General features: G+C 39.2%; 1 protein-coding gene across 3 annotated transcripts in view; it reads left to right on the top strand.

Annotated features, from left to right (window-relative positions):
- Window positions 1-24,812, top strand: part of sema3h (sema domain, immunoglobulin domain (Ig), short basic domain, secreted, (semaphorin) 3H) — a 68,615-nt gene that overhangs the window by 24,138 nt on the left and 19,665 nt on the right. For all 3 annotated transcript variants that reach the window (XM_081608815.1, XM_081608814.1, XM_081608813.1), the window contains 7 exons: window positions 9,861-10,015; window positions 14,272-14,334; window positions 14,874-14,993; window positions 16,265-16,358; window positions 17,101-17,220; window positions 18,583-18,728; window positions 20,135-20,249. In XM_081608815.1, coding sequence (XP_081464941.1) covers window positions 9,959-10,015; window positions 14,272-14,334; window positions 14,874-14,993; window positions 16,265-16,358; window positions 17,101-17,220; window positions 18,583-18,728; window positions 20,135-20,249 — 715 coding nt within the window. In that variant the 5' untranslated portion in view covers window positions 9,861-9,958. The remainder of the gene's footprint in view (window positions 1-9,860; window positions 10,016-14,271; window positions 14,335-14,873; window positions 14,994-16,264; window positions 16,359-17,100; window positions 17,221-18,582; window positions 18,729-20,134; window positions 20,250-24,812) is intronic.

Below are 24,812 nucleotides of genomic sequence, written 5' to 3' on the forward strand. Positions count from 1 at the left end.
TGCCCTACTCTGTATGCTGTATAGCAATTTGCTGTTTTGTGTCAAATTGTTCCTCCAGCTCTCAGTGTTGTTCAAAGGCATTTTAGGAGCTGCGAGTTGTTTTGAAAGAAATCAATTCCAATTCAGAGTTTCTGAAAAGGTTGCGGAGCTGGGGAGTGAAATTGCCTATGGGCGAGTCAAATCATCAAATTGTCTCTGAAACTTTTGCTCTCTGGTCTTTAAGAACACTTTCTCAAAACTTCCATCTGGAAAGTTATTGCAGGCTGGAATGTGAGCAGGCTCATCTCTTCTGTCTGTATCGTTTTACGTAGGCCAGAAGATTTCAGGTTGGCGGCTACGGTTAATGTCACTTGGATTCATTAAGGCCTGGATGAAGAATGTGTGTGTATTTTCAAATGTTGCCATATATTCTCAACTTGATTCAGAGCTGGACTTTGAGTGGGCCGTTCTAGCTCGTAGATATGCTTTGATCTAATCCAGTCCATTGCTGCTCTGGATGGTTAGAGTCGTCGTCCTGCTGGAAGGTGACCTTTCACCCCAGTCTTTGATAGCCTCCAACAGGTTTTCGTCAGCATTATTCTGTTTTTAGCTCCACCCATTTTCCCTGAAACCCAACCCACAGCATTATGCTGCCACTTCTGTTTTTTTTTTCCAGGTTTAGGTTAATTGTGCAGTGTTAGTTTTCCAACAAACACCCAGGTAGTTTTTCATGTAGTGCAGAAAGCTCAACTTGTGTTGCCTTATGACCAGAGCTTTTCCTTACATGTGCTTCTTGTGTTTCCATACATCCACAGGTCTACAAATGTGTCACACTCTTTCTATGTTGATATAATGGATTTCACAGTTCTCTATGACACATTCATAAGTTGGGATGATCCGTTATAACTTCACACAACATATTCCTGGGTCATCATGAATTTTGGAGTCTTTATCCTAATAAAGAATCTTCCCAGGGCTATCAGCGTAAAGGGGGCTGCATACAAATGCATGCCACACCTTCTGAGTTTTTATTCGCAAAATATTTTGAAAACCACATATCTTTTTTTTTCCTTCCCAATTGGATATATTGCAGTATGTGGTTATGACCTGACAACAATGTAAATAAAAAGTGTAAGCTCTGTTGCATGTTGTTTGCTGTAGCTCCAATTTTGGAGGAGCCCAGAGATTTTTATCTTTTATAAAAAAAAAGATAAAAATCTTTATATATATATATATATATATATATATATATATATATATATATATATATATATATATAATTGAATGCATTCTTTGCAGGCATTGTACTCTTATGTAAGAGTTGTGGGTCCATATCAAGTAACTTGTAATAATATTTTGGGATTTTTATGAATAAAAACAGTACTCGAGTATTTCACTTGTACCGAACCCCCCAGTTTCATATGCGCATTCACTGAACCCCTGAGACCAACTCACCGAATCCCTGGGGTTCGATCGAACCCAGGTTAAGAACCACTGGTATAGATCTACCTAATAATAATAATAATAATAATAATGTACTGTAATTTGCATTAGCAAAATAATTTTCCTTCAGTGGCCAGGGCACCAGCCCACGTTCTTGTAAATCCGGCCCTGGCTGCATGTAAGTGAGAAGCATGGGGGAAAGTTTATTATTCTGTTGTATCAGGAAATATGTCTAAGTGTGTGTCCTCAAGGGCGCGGCCCCCTACCCTCGGCCCTCCGGCCCCCCGCTGACAAATGTCTTTGATGTCTTAGAAATGCTCCATTATTCCAATCGACCCTGTTAGAAATGTTGTGCAGAGGTGTTGGCCAAATCAATCATCTGTGTGTGTGTGTGAGGCGGGGCGGCAGTGGGTGGAGGGCCAAGAGACACCCCCTCCGTGCCCCCTCCTAAATTATGTTGGCATGGTTGCCGTATCCAAGGCAACTGTCCCAAGAGTTAGGGTGGAGTAGGTGCAGCTGGTGTTTTATGACTGAGGAACGCTCTGTGTTTGTGGCGGATGAAACAATGTTTTGTTTTGGTTTTTCATATTAAATAAGAGTTGTTCATTCCTATGGGCTTAAATATGCCGGGTTTGTCTGTGTGCGCTCATGCTGTCGTGTCTGCAGAATAAAGAAAACAAGCCAGAGTTGTAATCACATCGAGCGAGAGTTGACTCAATATAAAGCATGTGATCCTGACTCAAGGGTGATATTCGATTTCTATTATTACACAAAGAACTCTTGACAAGTTTTTGACAGGGTCCTTCATGGAGATGGTTCCATCCTTTTTCTACTGATTTATTGAATCCCAACATCAACATGTTTCAGCCTGTGACCCAACAGGAACCTGTGAGGGTAACAGATGCAGAATCTTGCTGGCGTTCTCCCCACAGCGGTTGGTTTCACATTCAATTAAGTTGAGTTTTTTTCCCCTCATATTGCGTGAAACAAGGTCATGCTGCTCCTGAGGTGCACACAGTAATTTTGGTGAATAGCTGGATGCTTGAGTAGGAGCAGGAAGGCATGAATCCCCACCAGGGTCTGATATCCTGAAAAGTAAGAGCCTCTTAGAAACTTTCTTCCTCCAGACGTAGGCTGGCAAGCTGGGAATGTTTGAAATTCAAGACATTTATTGGCTAAACACAGTTGGTGACAAAGCAGGTAAGTAGATTTCTTTTTCAAGAGATTAGATCACTTTTTTTCTTTTGCTGAAATATTCATGAGGTGAAGAACAGCCAGCACAGGGAGCGGCTGCTACGTGACTGCCATAATCAAGTGTTGACTGAAATATAACTGAAGGACTACAAACCTTCTTTGACGCAACAAAGTTGAGCAACTTTTGATTGAGTTTTCCTTCAGCACACCTGCTTATTTCTACATGTGCAGAAAAAACATCAGCAAACGTTTGGGGATTTTCAAGCTTCCTTTGGTCTTTTTTTGTTCAACTCCAATTCCAATGAAGTTGAGACGTTGAGTAAAACACAAATAAAAAAAATAATAGCACAATTTCCAGCAGTACATCAACTTTCCTGCTGGAAAGGAGAACTCTTTGAACATTCCTGAGGCACTAAGCAAGTAATTTAACCACTTAGAAAGATACCTAATAAAGGGGCCAGAGAGTGTAAGTGTTTAAGTGAATTTAATAACTTTCTTGTGCATACAGTAGATAGTGTGCACAACTTTGCTGTCTAGACCTCAGGTATTAGTAAATATGACATCTTAAATGACTTGGACTGGTGGCGATTTAAAAACTCAGCACATCTAACATTACAAGATCTAAAAAAACAATTTTAAATGTAAGCAAACCAAAGCAGGAATGGTCGGAAAGAGTTGTCTTCCCTGTTGATTTTTTAAAAATAGCATGTTTCCTTTTCAGCAATTGTGAACGTTATCATTTCAACAGAACCTCCATTTGGAAACACGGCAGGCTTTCATTCTTAAAGTGATTGGAAAAAAGTTCATCTTTGTTTGTATCCGAGTTCAGCCAAATCTAAGCTAAATAAAAAAAACTGAATCGGTTAAAGTTATTTTGTTGCTGATGCACTCTCTTGGATTAATGAGACCTAAATCAGTGTGAAACAAAACAATTTACCTCCCTGATGCTTTGCTGAATAACAACAAAGAACCCAGTGAGATTTCATGCTGAGCTAACCATAAGTTTCTGCTATTTTCTTTTGGGCTGAAAGTCCATTTCTTTCTTACCGTTTCTCTGTTGCTGATTATTTCTCTGTTTCCATTGAGTCATGTTTTCCTCGCCTCTTTTCTTTTTTTAAATCTTATTTTCTTTCTGCTCATCCATCTCGTGTATTTTACCCAACTGTCAGCATGTTGAGGTTCTTCTAATTTCTGTCTACTGCCTCAATCTTTCTTTGCTCCCTCCTATCTTCTTTTCTCACTTTGCCACTTTTTCCTCATCATTTTCCACCTTGTCATCAAAGAATTTTGCCCTTCATTCAGGTCTCTTTCCCCCTATTTTTTTAATCTCCCTTCAGCTGATCTCTCCCTCCGTCCTCTTACTTGCTGTTTTTCCTCTTGCTCATTGTAACGTGGTTTTCCCATTTTCTTCTCAAATCTGCTTTCTCATTTGACTCCACTTCTTCCTCAATCTGCCCTCGTGTCCATCATTTGCCCCTCGGTGTCGTCAAAACATGATTTCCTCCTCCACCCATATCGACCTATCTCGCCCAATCCCCCTGTTTTCTTCCTCATCCCTCCTCTTCCCCTCACCCTCATCATTATCCATCATTATTTATTAATTTTGTCCATCAGGATTACTTTCAGTCTGTTCGCCTCCTCCTGCCTCCTCCCCTCTCCTTGCCTCTCTCATCTGTCCATCATCATCCGTTGTTTTGACGTTTTTCCCATTCTCATCTCGTAGCTGTCTTCACCCATCAGCCCAGTTTCATCTCATTGTCACTTTGCCGTTCCATTTTTCTCATCTTTCCCTCCAGCTGTTCATCTCCCCATTGACCTTCTCCTTCTCTCCTCCCCGTTATCCACTTGGCTTTCACCCCCTATGGGTTTATTTGTCATTGTCATAGTTAACAGTGCAAAGAAACAATCAAGGTTTTTCATTATTCTTAATTCAGTTTGACCTATTTTAATCTGTCAGAGCTATTGGCGGAGGAATGAAAGAACTTGTGTTTTTATGAAACTGTAAGACACAATACTCTAACCAGCACTCCTTTTCCCAGGATAAGGAGGAAAATATTCAGTACTCTTTCCTGATTGTACCCAAACATGCAGTAATCCATTCAGTTAATTCAATTACGTTCATTTATTTTGTGCCACATAACAGTGACTTCAAGTAACTTCATCTTATTGCACTTTGAGACAAACAGGGCCACCTCAAATTGTAGAAATGTATTATAAAATCAATTCAATACAATCCAGTAATTTGCATTCATATTAGATGATATGCAGTTTGATTATAGTTATAAAATGGTTTAGTCAAATTTAGCTTTAAACACCAACTGATAAAACATCCATTTTAATATCTACATCCAAATTCCCATTACAAATGTGTGCACAACTTTGTCAGTGTTCCGCTAATGTTGAAAATAACACATGAATACGTTTGTTCACACAGTAAGTCATTATTCATCCTCCACCTTCTTCCTGTTATGTTCTTCATGGTTTGCACCAGAGGCAATATGAAGTTGTTGCTCATGTGACTCATTTGATGTGAAAAAGTATTTCCATTGCAGTTTTACAAAAAACAAACAAAAAAAAACAACCTCAGCCTTATGCCAAAACTTTTAATAAAAAAACAAAAGATTCTCAAAATTGGTGTGTTAAGTGAACTTATTTTCAAAAAGTCAAATTGCACATTTGTGCAGTCAGTGGAAACCCAGCCACAGACGTTACAGCTCTCCTTTCCCTAAAAGCAAACATGTGGACAGAAAGAAGTCAGCTTTAACAGGAAGAAACCTCCAGCTGAATCCAACTTGCTGTTAGCAGCCCTTTAACTCTGGGTAAGTTAAAGGAAAACTTGCATCGAGTTAATGGCAGCAGTAACTTTCTTATTGGCTTCGTACTGGATGGAAACTCAGCTAAACAAATAAACAGTGAGACAATCGCACTGTCCCAGGATGAAAAGAGATGAAGTTAGGACACTGGGAACAAGCAGCTACTTCAGTGACTTTCCTTAAGAAAAAAAACAAATGAAAGAGATGAGGTTAAACAAGAAAAACAGGGTTACATGATTCATCTTTATAAGAGAAAATATGGCAAGAATTAATCCTTCGTGTTTAAATGACAATTCTATAACACCAAGTTATTTTCCTGTCACTGTAACAACTTGATCTCTATTTACAGACTATGAAAACAAAAAACAATAGAAAACAAAAAGCGTACTCTCACTTTTGTCTGAGTGGAGACACAAGCATGTGTTACATCACCAGTCAGAGATCCTACCCAACAGCTGGTTTGTCTGTAGCTTGTTCCTTGTTTTTTTCATGTGATCTATAATAGTGATGTGATTTCAACAGCTACACAAAATGTCGATACAGCAGCTAATAAATATAGGACCTAATGAGGTATACCAGTATTTCGATCAGCCATTTTAAAAAGTCATCAGTATTTTAAATCTCTCATGTGACTTAATTCAAAATTATATATACATATTTTTAAATTAGAGGTTGATAACTTGACAACAGATCAGAGTTAATATCATCAAAAGCTTTTTGATCTTCAAAGGTTCTTACGTATAATTCATATTTTACTAAACCAGACTAGACCATTTTAACAAGATATCTTTGTTTATCTTTTTCAGAATTTCAAAGCGTGGCAATGTGAAGTTCTACATTTTATTCTTATATTTATGTACTGCATTTTACAGCAAGAGAACAATTTCATGTTCCATTTCTTTGAGGCTTTGCTACTTTCACATCAAGGCAGAGAGGTTTAAATCTTGCCTATTCAAATGTGTCAAAATTTGCACTTAGTGAAAATGATGCCACCCAGAAACTGTAAAGAAAAGTCACATGAGCCCTCAGCATGAAGCCTTTTAATTGGATCTAGTTGTGAAAACTTGTCATTTTGATGAATCTTTAAGGGATCACAGCTTTTTGTACATTTTGTAAATTTTTTTTGTTGGTTTTATTCTTTTTTTAAAAAATCTTTCTAGAAATAATCTCAGGAAAAGAAGAATACCTAGTGATGAAACAACTTTACAATTCTTATTACCTGAGCTAGAAATTGAAATTGTCTTTACAGATTAGGAAGACTTTATTTCAATTTGGCGTGTTATGTACAGAACATATTGAACCATTTTCATATTTGTAGTGAAAAACACGTAAAATACAACAAAGACATGTAATCAAACAATTGTCTGCAGAGTTAGCAAATAAAAGAGTGGCTTTTGTTGAATACACACATAGAAAAATATGAGTAGACTAAAAATGCTCTGTTTTCATTTATTACATTTATCAAATTTCCATCAATACATGAGACATTTTCAGCTAAATGCAAAGTTAAGAGCCTCTGTGATCTGGGTCTGTCTGAGGATGCATCTGAGCAACCAGAAAGTTTTTTGTCAGGACTAGGTAACACACAGACACTTTCTTTGAAGTTTGAACATTTTAAAACCTATATTTAAGTGTTGTGCGCTCTTGTAAGCATTTGGAAGATTGTATTGCTCATTGTCTTTTAGCTCTCAAGGTAAAGTTGGTTAACAAACAACTGAAAACCAAAGACCTGCCTTTCACATGCAAAGTGGTTGTTTGGTATCAGGGTAATTAAAATGTTCTTGTTGCCACCTGAAAAAACGACTGTTCAGCTAAGACACTGCAAATATGCTCCTGCTGTGTCTGACCTCTCTGTCACCCCAATCTGCAGTTTGCCATGTCTGTATCCATCCCTGAATGTTATTCGCAGTGTGTCATCACTTCGTGCTCTTCCACCACCAGCTTCCCACTTCTTTCTGTCTCTGACAGCTATGCTTCCGTCTGATCCGTTCTTTCCTCGTTATCTTTTTTTCATTGAGGCTTAAACACTGCAGCACAACACAATAAAATGCAGTAAAATAAATAACAGACAGAGCAGCTTGTTTGAGGTATTTATTTGATTAAATACAGCACGTCCTCCATCTTTTGCACTCTTCTTATCTGTTTCATCGTTGGAGCAAAACCCTTCCTTTCTGTATAAACATAACAAATTTCTTCATAACCTTGAATTATATCCTAAATCAAATTTGAAAGTGTCTCTTGCATAATGGAGTGAGTTTTCAACGTTTCACAGAAACAACTCGTGCCAAAAATTCAAACTGTTGCGCTATATTTAAGGAGATTAACTCAATTATATTATGCACGATGCACTTCAGAGCACAATGTCGGCTCACATTTACCAGTCCGACGAAACAAACGGTGTGTTTCAGAGGTGTCATCCATCACCGCAGAGGAACAGGCAGCACACGACTGCCCGCCATCAGGAGAGACCAAAACTAAACCACATTTTTAACACAAAAAGGAGCTGAGTTTGCTGCTGCTGTGGAGGGTGATAAATCATGAAGTTAAACAGTTAAGCGCTCTGAGCAGCAATTTATGTAAATTAGTCGCTGGAGCATAAATGCAGCAGCCCAAAAAAGCATAAATGGTCATTTTTTGTCTGGCTTAAACACTTGGCCTGGGATAGCGGTCCTAACCTGTTTCTTTGGATTTGAAGGGCCAGGATGACATCAGGGGAACATATTCAGTGTAATTTACCAATGCAGTGCGGCAATGTCATCCAGTTTTTTGTTTTATAAGGCAAATGTGTTTCAAAAACTCTGTGTACTTCAGCGTACTGTTAGGAGCTGCCAGTGTGTGAAGCCCTGTCTGCCACTGTTATAAAGCCGATGCCTCTTTGCTTTTTGACGCCAACTCTAATCCACTGCAGGACGCTTGGCTCTTGCGCTTTGATGGTTCACGCACAAAACAGACCGACGTGCCGTTTGTGTCCTTGCTCAGATATCCAACAATCTTCCTCACCATAGTTCTCATAGCTTACATAGTGAGACAGAGTAATCATTTTAGAAAAAAAATGCAATCAGTACATTCATCATTAGTCATTTCAGAATCCCTTGTTATCCCACAGCCTGTCTGAAACAGATGTACAGCGTATCAAGATGTAAGTGTGTGTGTTCATATGACATGCATTTCAACTTTTTTGTTTAGTGTGAGAGTCCAGATGAAGCAGAACAAAAAACAACCAAGAGATGAGCATCTCATAGAAACTGCAGGTGTGGGAAAGTTTGTCTGTCTACTTATCTGATCACTTGTAAAACAATATTTTGCGTCAAAGCTGGTTGTTGTTGTTGACATAGTTTTCTCCCCACTTTTAATTCTGTTTTATAAATCTTGTGTTATCTACTAAATTTTGTTTCATTCAAACTAGAGTTGAAACTTAACTAATACAAAGTACTTTTTATCATTTAAGAATACAGATGTACATCTTTGATGTGCCGATGTTCATTTTTAGATTACACCAATTTAAAAAAAAAATTAATTATCAAAAAATTATATTAATTAACCTGATTAATTAATAGTATTGCTTTCTAGCCTTCCTTATTTGATGCAGTAATTCATAATCTATATTAGACCAGAGGTGTATGTGAAAAGCAGAATTGTTGTAATTGATTATTTACCTCATTTTAAAATAAGAACATGATTGGAGATATTTTAATGTCATTGACAGTATATGAGGGATTACGACAATTGGCATGAGTACAATTATACGAACTGAAAACAACATTCTGTGTTTAAACCCATAGAGAATATAAAACCTTTTTTTAAAACAACACAGCAATTTTACTACAAAATATTCACCCCTCACGTTATCTGCTCACTGTTTAAAAGTAGAAAGGAGTTTCCTGTTTCACACCGTTTATGCTTCATTTTAAAGATCTCTCTTACATAAAAATAGCTAACTTTGAGGTTTCCTTCTGTTAGCTTCCACACTAAAGAGGGTTGTGGTTGGTGGGACCAGTTCACTTTCTGGCATGGTGCATTCCTCGACCAGAAAAACATCAGATTTTAGAGTTTCTGGTTGGTAGCAGCTGGTCTGCAGAGGTCTTTTTTTCCCAGTCTTTATGTTTAGCTATGTTAATTCATTCTGTGCTTTGGAGACATTTTCTGATGCTTAAACGTGCTTGAAAAGCTACCTGGATTGATCAAATAGGCTAATCAATACTGAGTTATCTTAAAGATAAACTTGAACAGGAACTTTAAACTTTAAAAGTCCAGAATAGCATCCCTCTTTCTGGACCTTTGACCTTTTTGGGCCTTGCAGCCAAAGTGTTAAGCACTAATTTCATATATTCTGGTGCATTTGCTGAAGTTTCAGCCTTCTCTGCTTACGCTTGGCCTTATGTTATATGTTATATGTATGTCATATGTTTCTCTTCTTCTTCTCCACTGCAGAGCTCATTCAAAATGGCCGTCTGCTGACGCTGCCTTTGGAAGCAGGAGACCTCCACTCCCTGCTGCCTGATGAAGACAGGAGGCGTCTATACGTGGCCATGAAAGATAATCTTCTCTCTACTAGTCTGGATGACATCACGCAGAACCCGCGGAAGGTATGAAGTGGAAGACGCACACATACCAATAAACCAAAGGAAGATAACCATTCAATGTGTGTGCGTATGGGCGTAAATATAAACTCTTTTCACCCGAAACTGTGTCAAATAATGGCAGATTTACAAATCTGATAACTTGATTGAGGTAATCACTGACAATTTAAGAGCAAAGTCACACCCTTCTGACTTTTATCCCATCAGGATCCTTTATCTGTCCTGACGCCTGTAAGCAACTTACAGCAGTTCTTTGGACTTTCATTTCTAGTTAATTAATTCTTTATTGAAATATGTTTCATTACGCAACATAAGGAGAATCTTAGCAGCAGAAGGATAATTTTCATCTTCTTTAACTGTTTGTGGTGAGGAATTTTTTGCAAAACCTTCTTTATCTCTTTTGTAAAACAAAATGAAAGCATTTTGTCTGATCATCCCACTGCTTTTTGTTGGAGGAATCATATTCCAAAGTTACTTTTGAACTCATCAGGAAGCCAGTATAAACAATTATAAGCTGTCTGCAGCTTTCTAATAGAAAGTTGTCTGCATTAAAATGTGTTTTAGTGAAGCGAATGGCACGGCAGGTCTGAGTTTTGTAAAATTCCAGAACATAAAGAAGATTTTCCACGAGAGTCCAGATTTGAGTCGGGATCATAAGTTACTGACAAGTTACATAAACCAGACAAGATGGAAAGAATTGAGAAGAAAAGTCTAAGTATATTTGTTCAATAATCGTTGCCTCTGTTTAACTGGCATTGAACAAAATGGGAACATTCAGTCAGCTGATCTTTTATCTGAATTAGACAATTTGTTACTTGGCATCTACCTTGTCCTAAGGTTTTTTTTGTATTTTTTAAACTAAGGTTGTGTTATTTAAAAAATGTATATGCATGTGGACAAAACGCACAAATGCATTAGAAAGTCTCAGTTTTGTGTAAAATCAGTGATGGTGTGGACAGGATCCCTCCGGCAAGAAGCATAGACTTAAAAAAAACAAAAAAAACAAAAAACAGATGATCTCGTTCCCATGCTGCAGGCACTGGTGCAACAAAACTCGCCAAACACTGATGTGGATAAACGTCACACTCTCACACAACATCAAATTCAAAATCAGTTGAGCAGGTCTCATATTTGTGGAGATGTACATATGGGAGGAAACTGTCGACAGGAAGGAAATAAAACAACCAGTATTCGCCACCCTGATGTTTCACACCACATCCAAACGGCCAGACAAACACGTTAATGGCTGGCTGAGTTCAGGGTCACAGCAAGGACAGCGACAGCTCTGCCTTTTCATAACCGTGATCTGTCGGATCAAATCAATATCCTCATCAGTCAGACGCGCACGCAAAGCTGTCAGGGGGACAAACAGGTAGGCGAGCAGACGAACAGCTTTTGAGACGGACGGACACACCGGTTCTTCCAGCCAGCCACCCACTGTGCCCGGCTCTCCGCCAGTGAAAGGAGAGATAATTTTAACTCGTGGCTTAGCTTCATGCGGATTTTCTATGCTTTGCATTTTCACATACAGTATTTATAATTTGTTTATACCATTTCATATTATGTGCAGTTATTTTCCCCTCTTATGCTGTTAATATTTATAGTGCTATGTTCAAAATTGTTTTTTTTTTTTGTCCAAACTTTTAAACACTGCGTGATTACATTGGAAACTCTTGAAAGAAGGGATTCTGGCATATCTACTGTCCCCAGTTCATCCCAGGGCAGCGTGCCGAACTTTAACTATCGCCTTCAGAGACTTTGATGAGGCTACAGTTAAAAAAATAAAATAAAACATACAAAGAAAAAAAAAGAAAACCTCAGGGCATTCTCTTTCTGTGAGCCTACAGCTGGCAGCCACCATCACCCAGAGAGAGGTCACCATGGGTTGCTTTGTGTTTCAGTGGTTTTTTGTTTTCAAATTTCTCCTTTCATCGTTGCTCCTTCTCTGGTTTCGCAGGAGAACTTTGGACATTTTCAACACTTTTCCATCTTTTTTTGTTTTGCTTTTTTTTTCTTTCTTTTTGCCGCTGATTTACCAGCCCTTCACTCTTCCTGCATGTGGTTTAAGATGACAACCAGCATGCTTTCCACAGCAGGATAAATTCCCATTAACCACAGCCTTCACCTGGTGGTACTCTTCCAGCGGTGGTCCGTGTTCCTGTCAGTGTGTGGTACTGGAGATTAGGCCAAGTGCGGTCACTAATCTAATCTGATCATCTCGGCTCCGCAGCGGGCTCTGCGGGGATGACTGCATCGGGGAACGATTACGGGGCATTCTAAAATTGTTTCCTAAAACCAGCAGTATTTTGTCAGTAATGGCTTTATTTGACTGTGTGTCACTATTTTGTTTTGTTTTTCTCCACGGAGTGATGACTTTCTGTTTGGACCACCAATTAATAAGTGCCAGATCATGCGTCTTTTAAAGTATTCATTAGCTTTTATAGATCTTGAAGATTTATGGATTGTGATTTTTCTGAGAAACTGTTTGCTTCTTGTACTTTTTCAGAGCAGCTTTAGCAGTTTTCATGGTCATATCGCTTCTATCTCAGCCTCACGACTCTGGTCTCTGAGGGAATGACTGAGTCGGGGAAATAGTTAGATTAGTCATGTCGCTGCCATTGGAGCCTTTATTTCTCTCTTGCTTGCACATTATCAAGAGCTCAGTTATTTCCTCTCAGTTTTGATTTCATCGAAAAGAGTCGTAGGGTTGGGTTGGACCCATCCTGGGGTTTTTTAAAATTAATTTTTATTTAGTTTATGTGGAAAAAAAAGTGATGTTTAATGTGATTATGTTGGGCGGTGTGTGATTGCTTTATTAGTGAAGTCAGACATTTCCATTGTTACCAGTACATGTTTCATGGAAGATAATCTTACCTGAACCTAGAGTGAGCTCATCCTTCCAGCCCCCCCACCATTCAAAACACACACACGCACACACACGCGCACGCACGCACACGCACACACACACACACACACACACGCACACACGCACACACACACACACGCACACACACACACACACACACACACACACACACACACACACACTTTAACAGAGTCAGAGCAAGCAAGTCGGTTAGAAAACTCAAAAGTTTTCACTCCGCCACAGGGGCCTTTCGTTGTCTCTCGTCACCCTGAATATGAACCTGAAACTGAATCACCTCCATTAGATGTGGAACACTGACTCTGCCGTTAAACTTTATAACCTCCTATGAAATTAAAACCACATGGTTCAATACATTTCATTACAATTTTATGATAGACTAACACAAAGTAGTGCGTAATTGTGTATTGCTGGAAAATAATTCTCCTTTTAAGGTTTTCTCACAAACAATTTGGAAAATAGTTGCAGACATTTGCATTACGGCCCCTTTATCCATAATGGCCCAGAAGACCGCTGAGGCTCATCGGAGAACGTTAATGAACAAACAGCGTCATGGACACGAGGAACAGCAGACGGGTCAGGAGAGAGTTGTTGAGAAGTTCAAAACTGAGTTGAACTTATTTAACCTAATCTGACAATCTGACCAGCGTTACAACCCACCTACAGGTCCACGGTAAATCTGGTATAGCTGCAAAGATCCTCAGCTCAGGCGTGAGAATCTGTTCACTGGACAGCTATTAGTCGTCCACTCTGCAAATTAGTGAATTGCATGATCTTTTATTAAAGCTTATTTATGTGCTACAGTTGCAATGCAGTTAAAGTTTGTAGATGTGCAGAGCTGGGAGAGAAATATCCCAAAAGGTGGGCAGGAACGCGCTGCGTCTTCAATAGTTTGTTTAATAAAAGATATTTCCCAGAAGTCCACATTCTCTCCTTTAAATGTTCATGTCTATTTCTTTCTTTCTTCATTTATTTCTGCTGTTGGACACTTCTCAGTGCATGCCACTCAATAAAAAGCACCCTAACTCCTTCTGCAGGTGCAGTCAAATTGTGAATTAGTCATGCTGTCACGATCCCTGCTGCCCTGACAGTTTGGCCCATTATCAGGACTCATCAATGCTGCCAGTTGGTTTTTATTTTTCTCCTCCCTGAAGCTGTTGCTCTGCTTATTCCATCCAGATTAGTCATGTGCTATTGGCTCTCCCCTCCTGGCTGACCGTCAGAGCACCTGCTGCTTCCAATAGCTGTTTATCAGAAACGTAGCACGAGCAGGAACGCAAAATTGAACAGGAAAAATATTTTTTAAATGTCTCTCTCTGTTTGTTCTGGTTTCTTCCCTCCTTTGTTCCCTCCTCTCTCTGTCTTTCTTCCCCTGTAGCTTTTCTGGCCAGGCAGTCCGGACCGGGTCCAAGAATGTCTCATGGCTGGGAAGGATTCAGAGGTGATTCAAGACACACTCACTGATTCCAGCACAAACACATGTTATTGAATAACAACAGCAACATTTAAAACAGGAGCTTCCATGTTTTACGCAGGTAAACCATCATTCGGCTCATCTCAGAACGTGATTTCAGTCAGAATGTTGCACAGATTAAAATCTCCTGCCTGACAGATCAGGCCGTATCACTTTTCTTTTTTTATTTTTTTTTATTTCCGCTGCTCGCTGCAATGCGATACGACCGAACGAGACCTGCCTGAAATGTTCTGCAACAATAACCCCGAAACAGTTGCACAATAGATTGCAATCTACTGCGGAACTGAAGCTGATTGAATCCGATTCATTTAAGGAACTGTAAACAAACAACACTCTGACGCTGGTAGGGGAATCAAGATTCAGGAAGAAACAAGCCAACACATTTAGAACCACAGATTACGATAGAAATAAATGAATTATTCTGCTGTTGCTGAACACTCCAATACGAAACACTGCAGGTTGTTGCATTGTGGTGAGCTGCTGTGTGCATCTGTGTCTCTGGACAGCTGGAGTGCGCAAACTTCCTGCGAGTTCTGCAGCCTTTTAATCAGACGCACCTGTACGTGTGTGGCACCGGGGCCTTCAATCCCCACTGTGCTTTCATAGCTACCAGCATCTTCCACCAGGTAAAACTGCACACACACATACACACACGCACACAACCCTACACACACACACACACACACACGCACACACACTATCAAAGGAAAATTACATATAAACTCGGACTTAGGACTTAATCAATGTGCTTCTTAGAAATGAGCCTCGATAGATATATCTGTGCCTAATATATCTTTTTTTTTTTTTTTCCCAATATCTCACACTGATATTCACACACTTTAATGACACACTTATGTAAGTATTTGAGAGCACATTTATTTATGGCTTATAGATTTGATCCAAGTTTTTTTTTTGAATAAATAAAAAAAACACATTTTGTCACAGAAGATGACAAAATTTGAAAAAAGTTTATAAAGTCTGAATGCCTCTGGTGAACCTTCCTTTCTGATGTATATTTTTGAAGAGAAAGGACTAGAGAAGTCAAATGTATCTGCAGATATTTTCGTAGTTTCGTCTTAGCCTCCATCCTCCCTGTGATCGGGCTCCCATCCCCCACACGGAGCCCCCTGAACTGCTGAAATATCAGATGTGGTGTCTTCCCCCATGCCCACATGACCTGTGAGGGTTTACCTAATGTCATCTGTCCTTAATATGTGGCAACATTGTGCAGCTCACCAGACACCTGAGACTTGGTTGACATTTAAATGTCAAATACAGAGTAAAGCACGTCTAGAAGACGGGTGTGTACATGTGCTTTGTTTTCCAATATGCACCCACACATAATATTCACTTAAAACACAAGAACTTCTGGGACACTTTGGGGACTGTTCTCCTACCAGTTTTTTTATACACATGTCTGGGTGCGATCCTTCAGTAGAGTGCTGAATGTTGTTTGTGTGTCAGAAAGCAGCTAATCCCATGAAAGGCCTTGTGAGATCAGAGTGGACACGGCACTTAGAGGAGCCAGTGGTACTGGCTGGTTTAAGGCTGGACTTCACACATTGTAGATTTCCTGCACTTAGCCTGATTAGCCTCAGTTAGCTGCTCTGTGTGTGTGTGTGTGTAGGGGCGGGGGGAGGAGTGTGTGTGTGTGTGTGTGTGCGCGTGTGCGCGCGTGTGTGTGTGTGTGCGCGCGTGTGTGTGCGTGTGTGTGTGTGGCAGCCATGTGTGTTGAGCTGGCTCAAACCTTCTTAGAGCTCATCGCCTCAGTGAATAGGATTATTTTGATATTTTACAATGTACTTATTTTAACATGCCTAACAAAACTAGTGTCTGTTTCTGGTTTATTCAGCAGATTTGCTCACTTAATCTTGACTGTGTGGCTTTTCTTTTTAAGGCAGAGTACCAAACTCTCTCCTACAGCCAGACAGAGTGTGGGAAAGGGAAATGCCCCTACGACCCATTCCAGAAAACGGCTTCTGCGGTTGTTGGTAATATTAATTATTCTTCAATGTAATTAAATGCTGGTTAGAGTTATCGGTGTCAAACAAGGTGTAGTTTTAATTTTCCACCTATAGTTTGAAGTTTTTTTTTTTTTTTGATGTCAGGGAAATGTTAGGATGATCAAGTTCTTTCCAGCCAAATAATTGCAACACTGACCCACATGCTTCTGCATATAAAACTTAGCATATTTTTAAGTTCAACTAATTGTTACTAAATAAAAGAGGTGAGATCATTATGGACATTTTACATCTTTACATTTCTCTGTCAACACCGTCACACAGTAAAACCTTCTGTCTCTGAAGATCATATTGTGAGAATCACATATTATGTCCCCACTTCGCGGCATGCACTTGATGCAACGTGACTGACGGTTTTGGGTAGGTGTTGATGATAAATATGTCGGATTATTTTAAGGTTCTATGAAGCTTGCTAAAAGCATTCGATGCTGAATTGGTTATTTAACCTGAGAAAAGCAGCCAGACAGCATGTGGGTGGGCAGTGTTGTCTATAAAAGCATGCCTCTGACTGTGCTTTGGATGTTTTTGTTTTCAAAGTTTTCCCGTCGTATATGTTGTAAAGATCTGTAGTCTGTTGGGTACATAGATTTTTACAGTGAGTCTAACTAAAGAAGAGATTCAATGTGTGAATGAGAGAACCATAATAACTCTGAGCATGTGTCTCATTTTAACAGTGCTCAATAAGGATGTGATCATTCGTTTTACTGTTTAGATGGAGAGTTATACGCCGGCATCACTTCGGATTTCATGAGTCGAGACTCTGCTTTCTTTCGGAGCCTCGGCAGGCGACACGTCATCCGTACAGAGCAGTACGACTCCACATGGCTGCAGGGTGAGTCCCAGAACTGGAAACACGCTTGAGAAACTCAAGCAAGAGCAAAAAAAACCTTAAGAAGGTCATTGATAATTCAACTAAGAATTTTGTTTAATTATCAGTGGAATTATAGTACCAAATATGTAAAAGTCAAATTTTTTTCTAATGCCTGATCCAATCCACCTTTCTGTAATCGATGATGCTTTGCATGAACTGTGTTTACAACCTTCAAACCAGCATAATACATTGCAACAATTAATGTAAACGTTTAGACACAGCAATATTATAAAGACATGAACAGAATTGAATGAAATACTAATGTGATTCTGTGCTTCTAATTGGTTGAAAAAACATTAATTGTCTACTATTTTGATACTTTTCTAATCTGAGAAGGCAGTAAAAGTTGGACTGACTAGGATATGAACCAATAACGATGATTGGATCTTGTCATAAAAGCCGACATCTACTTAGCTTGTTATTCCTTAAACCTAAGATTGTGCCGTTCTGCTCTCTGCGGTGCCGTTAAGGTTTTTTCTTTCTGTGGATCCGATGTTTCTTTTCTAGAAGTCATTTGAGAGAGTTTATGATTTTCTTTTTTTTTTTTTTTTTTGACAAAGCGAAGATACAAGATTTTCAGACGTAGTTCAAATTGAATTTGTTTTCTTTGTCCACATTTGTCGATTGCTTTACTGTTGTGTGCATGTTCAGTTTACACCTGCAGAAGACACAAGTTAAGCTTCTTCTGATTACAGAAGCAGGCAGCCGACACAGCAGTCGTGTCAGAACATGTCGGCGCTTTGCTGACACATTTGTGAATATCAAAACAGAGGGGGAGAAAAAAAACAGATTCAGGAAAACCGCAAACCATTTACTTAAAAATGTCAGTTTGATAAAATGCAATGAGCTGCCAAAGAAACTGATTTGCTTTAACTTCTACAGCGACACCACTAGGAATAAGTTAATTGTTCTCCAACAGCTTGTTTGAATTAACTCAATGTTTATTGAATTATAACCCACTAACAACTGCCACAACTTCATCTTTATGTCTCATTTAGGAAAAAATAAATATTAAAGGTAAACAAAAAGGTAAATGTAATATCACACGATCCAAATCAGCATCTCTACAATCATCCTGCTCACCCGGTCGGTGTTTTATCAGACCAGTACGCTGATGTCTGCTGCCGATAACCACAATCACCTCTTCTCTCTGTAAACTCACTTCCACCATCATCGTTTCTGCTGTCATTCTCCCATATTCAGTTACACAATTGAAAATATGACGTCAGCGTAGTTGTGCTGCTCCACAGTTGATTTGCTGTAATTTAGCTATCTTTCTGTGTGTGTGTGTGTGTGTGTGTGTGTGTGTGTGTGTGTCTCCAGATGCCCAGTTTGTGCGGGTAGCGCCACTGTCTGAAACTGATAACCCAGAGGACGATAAAGTTTACGTGTTCTTCACTGAGCGTGCCCAGGAGGCAGAGGGGGCGGCCGGGAAGGTTCTCTACTCCAGAGTGGCACGAGTTTGCAAGGTACGATGTGCGTCTGGTGAGCAGAGATGGAGCACAGATCAGACCGGAGGTGGTCTGCGTGAAGTTTTGGCAGAGGTATTTTCCTGCCAGTGTATACGTGCAGGTTAGTGAGTCTGCACAGGCTGGGGTGTGTGCTGAAGTCACCGACTCTGTGTCCAACAGAATGTCCCCGTTGGCTTGTTTGAAGGTTGTTTATAATACTGACCATTCTTAAACAGTTTTTTTATTTGCTTGAATGTTAAAGCTTGTTTGGTCTATAAAACTTTAAATGTTCACATGTTTCTTGGGGAATAAACTACTAATAAGTTGGTTGTGGGTTTTTATATTCAGCTGCCTTTATTGTAATACTGCAGTGGGTCTTATTATCTGGGACATCTACAGAAATTATGTCAGAATGAATATCCGTTAATTGGTATTTACAATTAATTTAAAATGCTCTTAATGTTTTAAACCTCCAAGCAGCAAGACCCTCTTAAAACGATCAAAAGGATATGGACCAATTGTATTTAAGACTTTCTCAGGGTCTTTTAAAAGTTTCTTTGGTCTCTTTTGGGCTTTACTTATTTTCGGTTCATTTCTTGCACTTGATCATGACAGATATTGTGCAGTGTGTGCCTATAAAAACAAGAAACATGGAAAAGTACAAGACAAAAGGAGCATGGAGACCTGGAAATTAACAGTGCATGAAATGTCTTTATGTCGTGTCTTTAAAGAAACGGGAAGAAAAGTCCCGAGAGAAGCATCAGCCTTTATCCAATCGACAGATGCGTGCGGCTTTCGGTTTTCAGCAAAAAGCTCTTCTGCAATTGGAAAACCCAACAATAAAATGTCAAAGTAATTTCTTTGCGACAGACTGCCGATATCAATTTCAATGTGAATTCTTTTACAGACCCATTCCATAAATTGGAATAGTATTGAAAGGTTAAGTTGATATATATCTGCATACATATATTCAAAAGATCGACATTCAGAGGGATTAAAACTCTAAATCTGATTTATTGCTTAGGAGCATTTTAATTGTTGAATAAAGTTGAATAATTTCCAGGTTGAACAATAAAAATGACAAAAACAATTTCTAAAAAATGCTTAAATTGTGGACTGAAAATACATAAAAAAAGCCTGTCAGAATTTCCGAAAGCCTAGAAAGTTATTGATCAAAACCACATTGAAAGATGGCAAGGGTGCAGCTTGTGGCTCCTTAGAAACCATAACATAAACAGACAATAACTCAAAACTTTTGCGCAGTAGAGTATATGCAACGTGAAGCAGCTAGAACCTGTGTGAAGAAAACCTCTTTCATTTCTTTGATTTCTGCACAAAAATGTGTCCATAACCCTTGTAATCGTGTCGTATTGTCAGCTTGAGGTTTACATGAACATATTAAGTCTTTTTAAATTGTGTTGCAGAACGACATCGGAGGTCAGAGGAGTTTAGTGAACAAGTGGAGCACCTTCCAGAAGGCCCGGATGGTGTGTTCGGTTCCAGGACCAGACGGCCTGCAGACGCATTTCGACCAGCTGCGTGAGTAAAGCAAATGGCAAACACATTACACATGCAATCAGACTTTAGCTGCGAGAGTTACAACAACAGCTGGACCTCTGCCACTGAATGCTTCATAAAACAGGAATTGAGCTCAGAAATTCAGCCAGTCTGCATGCATGTGTGCGTGTGTGTATGTTCATACCGTTGGTGTTTTCAAAGAGATTTCACACACTGAGGAAACCTAAAGGGACTTGACGGCCTCCTTGGCCTGCTGTACGTCTGCATAGCCAGGCCAACAAAATGGCCGGTCATCTTGGGTTTGCGGCTGTGCCTTCACCCATGGTTGCCACGGTAACTGGCCTCACATAGAGATCCTCAGACTTTATTCATTATCAAGGATTCCCTTGATGGACAGACCCCGGCTTAGGAGGCCTCTGCCTTTCCCCATCGGGCTGCCGGGGTTTCCGTCGTTTTAATGGTGAGCGGACAAAAACATCAACGCTGAAAGAAATATGTGCAACAGGGCATAAGCCTCACAGTTTACAGCAGTGCAAAAGATTAGGCTTGTACAATAAAGAATTAAATGTAGCGTGGATGCTTGCATTGACCTGCAGGTTACGGACCAGCATGCATCTGCAGTCATTCAACCCCCACATTACCTTTTCTTCTCAGCTCTTGGAGAACCAAATGAATAAAAAAAAAGCAGGCGGGCATGCAGCGAGTTTGAGCTACACTCTTATCTCAGCTGGTCGTGTAAACAGAGGGATTTTAGAGTAAACAGAGAGACCCGCACAGTGAATTAGTTTGTTTATGCAGTACCTTAACTCATGAACAGTAAATCACATGCTCTTTCATGTAGCCCAGAACTTAAACAAACACACATGGGAAATTAGGAAGCACTTGAAAGCACACATATTAAAGGTAAAGCTCGACTTTAGTTGCCAACACACATGCGCAGGCCTCGGCTCGCCTGTATACACCAAAACCGTTCGGACTTGTCAGAGGCATAAACATTTCTGTCCCTCGTGCCTGTGGCCGTGTTCTACATATCTGATAAGACTCCATATGAATTTGTTTATGAGTACACTTCAGCAACACATGCACACAAACACATAAACCACAAGTCCCACTTTATGAGGATTTGCACACTGGCTAAAGAAGGCTGCCTGTGTTGTGTTTATGCCATGCTCTGTCAAACGAAAACACTACAAGTCCCATTAGCCTCTGCTGCTCCGTGGGGCTCACATTCGGTGCCTTGCAGACGTGTTAATCTCCCTGAAACGTGTTCATGTTTTTACTGCATTGCAACCACAAACTTCAAAGATTTAATTTGGATTTGATGTAGTTGACCAGCACAAAATGGTGCGTAATTTTGAAGTGGAAGAAATATTGTAAAAGACTTACATTTAAAAAATAAATAAGTAAGGTTTTGTCAGCTATTCCACAACGTCAACCTCAATAACGGTTTTCAGGCTCGCTGGGTGAAGATCTGACGTTGGGGGAGAGACACCTTCAGAATTCACCAACCAGATCCCAATGTCCATTTGGCCAAAAGACTAATCACAATGCTAAAAATAAAACAAAAATCATTCCCAGAAATATCCCCACTAGTGAATAATATTGCTGAATTTAAACAGACAGAACAGGAATTGTATGAATGCCAACATGCCTGCTTCTCTTACAAAATGCACAGCTTTGTCCAGATAATATAAAACTTTTGCAAGGGATTTCAAAAGAAAACAATTCCCCATTACTCATTGCAGGCTCTGCACAAATCAAGTGGTTCAGTTAGAAAAAAAACTAGTATTGAACAAAATAACACAGTTAAACTACAAGCAAAATTCACAGCTACAGCACCACAAATCATTATAATGCTACAGAACCAAAGCAGGCAAACTTGAGGAGCCAAGAAAAGAAACATGTTCACTGACAGTCTTCTTTGTCTTCATGTTGGCAGGAAAGTTAAAGCTGAATTACTGCCACCTACTGGTCAGGTGCTCACTGACAAGTCTCACAAAACTGGTTAATCATGTAAATGAGATCCGTTAGAGCAGCAAATACTCGTTTTGAGACGTTTACAATTCACATTTTGTTCAGTAATGGTCCCTCCTTTCACAAAAATGAAAAGATTAGTAATAACAGCTTGAACAGCAATGCCAACCAAGGCATTTAGACCAAAAATTTGTGTCTAGCTTTTATTGGTAACAAATAAGAATAGATATCTGCCTCTACTCTTTGTTACCATTTGTCTGAGGTTGTTGACTCATGTACTCCATGTCATGCAACACTTCCCACTGAGTTTTGTTTCGAGCAAAGCATCTGGTCTGCGATCACCTCACGGCTCGATTCGCCAGACGGTTTTGCTTGGACTTCATTGTTCTGTTGTTTTTGCTTCTGTTGTTGGAGCGACTTTGTTCACGCTCGCATGTCTCACTTTCAATCTGTGGGCTTCTTGTTGTTGTGGATGCCGCCAGCGTGAAACAAGTCGAGCCCCGCTGAACCGTAGTTAGTCAGACACCAGCGGAGAGGAAGGTCAGGCAGCTCAGATGCGAGTCTGTCTTACAGGAAAGGATTCTCAGTGGGTCTCTGCCGCTGTCCTTGTTGTTGTGGTTGCTGCCTGTCGAGGAGAACAATGCGGGGAGATTTTAGCGCTGGAGACAGACGAGCTTCTGCGGTCTGCCAGTAGAGACAATAAAATTCTTCCAGTTATTTTTGTCTCGTCTGTTTTTGTCTGGGTGTAAAAAGTTTAGTTATGTCCTAAACAAAAAACAAAGTCCGTTTCCGAAACTGGAAAGGAGCCTGGAACAGTTTGGAACAACTAATTGTCTGCTAATGATAATTAGGAGAAATCAGGCGTCTGTTTGTAATTTTCCAATAGTTTTAAATGAGAATAAAGAAGAAAAACATCTAAATATTTTTCTTTGTTCAAAATAACAAAATACTTGTATTTTTTGTTTTAGAAATTACACCCACAAAAGGAAACTGCAAACATCATTGACCTAAAAAAAAACTATGATTTTTTAGTTTTTCTTTATATAAGAGTAGATAAATGTACATTCACTTACCATAAAGACTTTTAATTATTTTTAACAGTTTTTCCTTTAGTGTAAAAGAATATTCTTTTGGATTTTTCTTTTTGAAGCCATCATCAGGGTCCTGCTGTCATAATGACCGGATATTTGACCAAATGTTACATTAAGGTTGAGGTCGGTGTCATGCCAGAAAGATTTATATCCAGACCAAAATCAATTTTAATGTTTGTTTGGGCTGGAAAACCGGATTGTGTCTGACTTTCAACCACCTGACCCAAAATTAGACCAGGGATCTTCACCTCCAGATCGTCTTCATAACCTCTGGCTGGAAGACGTCATGAAGAAGAGAGGTTATTAATAAAATAAAAAATATATATTTATTTTTTTGTAAAAAAAAAAAAAACTAACAAAAAAAAACCACAAGTCATTTTTTGTCTTTTTTAAACAAATGATTCTCCAACTGAGTAACAACAATCCTCAACCTAAAGTATAAAGTGTTTCTTTTCATAATTTATCCAAAATCCAGATTATTCCCTGATTATTAATATTCATGTGCTTCAAAGTAGTTTCAAATCAGTTTCAGGTATGACTATTAAGCATATGGCTGACTTTTTAATTATTGCTTGAAACAACGTGGTTGACCAAACTGTGAAGATGTCGCCATTATTGATCTCTTAGAGAAACTGAAGACAGCCACTGGACCATGATGTGGAAAAAGCTTTTCAGAGAGAGAAAAAAATTATAATTTTTATTGAATGAATCACTACAGACAGATAAAGTGAGCTACCAGCCTCGGTTATGAATATCAACTTAAGGGATTATTTCACTTTATCTGACTGTGGAGAGAAAATTAACCCAACTCTTCATCTCACCGTTCTGGTTTTGTTGTTTCATAAAATGACAACTTTTTTTTGTTGTTTTGATCTCCAGAAGGTCCTTAAAAATAAAAATATATTTTTTAGAATAACTTTGTTTTGATTGAAGGGCTTTTATGACAAAAAAGAAAAAAAAACAGATTGTGGAATTAAATTTCTTGAACTTTTAAACCTGTATCTCTGATATCCGACTCCCAAATACCTGAAACTGTACGTGTCGGGTTGAATGGGCAACATTTCTCAACTAAACCTTCTTTTTAAAATCCTGTCTTATTCATGTTTGGAATTGTTGTGTCATTTTTTTAATCATACGCTGCATAGAAAAAAAAAACAATAATAAGAAAATCCAGCTCACTCCTTGTTTGAAAATAATAAAATGAATGAAAAATCTCGAAATCCTTTCAGATGAATCTCGAAAATGTTTCTTGACCTAATTGCCTCATCAGCAATTACAGTTGTTTGGAAGCAGGTTCTGCAAGTGGAAAATAAATTTCCCTACTCCCCCAGTGAGGCTGTCTAATCCATCACTGCTCGAAGGGAGCCCCAGTTTGTCAGGAGAAGAAAGAAAAACGGAAAGAATAGATAGGGAGAGAGGTGGAGCCATCAGTCAGATTAGCTGCAGGGGCAGGGAGGGAACAAGTGGGCTTTGACCTGACAAGAGAGCCAGGCTGGAGGAGGGGATGGAGCAGAATTAT

This window comes from Poecilia reticulata, chromosome 7 (assembly GCF_904066995.2).
Source record: "Poecilia reticulata chromosome 7, P_reticulata-male-v2, whole genome shotgun sequence".
Classification (NCBI taxonomy): Eukaryota; Metazoa; Chordata; class Actinopteri; order Cyprinodontiformes; family Poeciliidae; genus Poecilia; species Poecilia reticulata.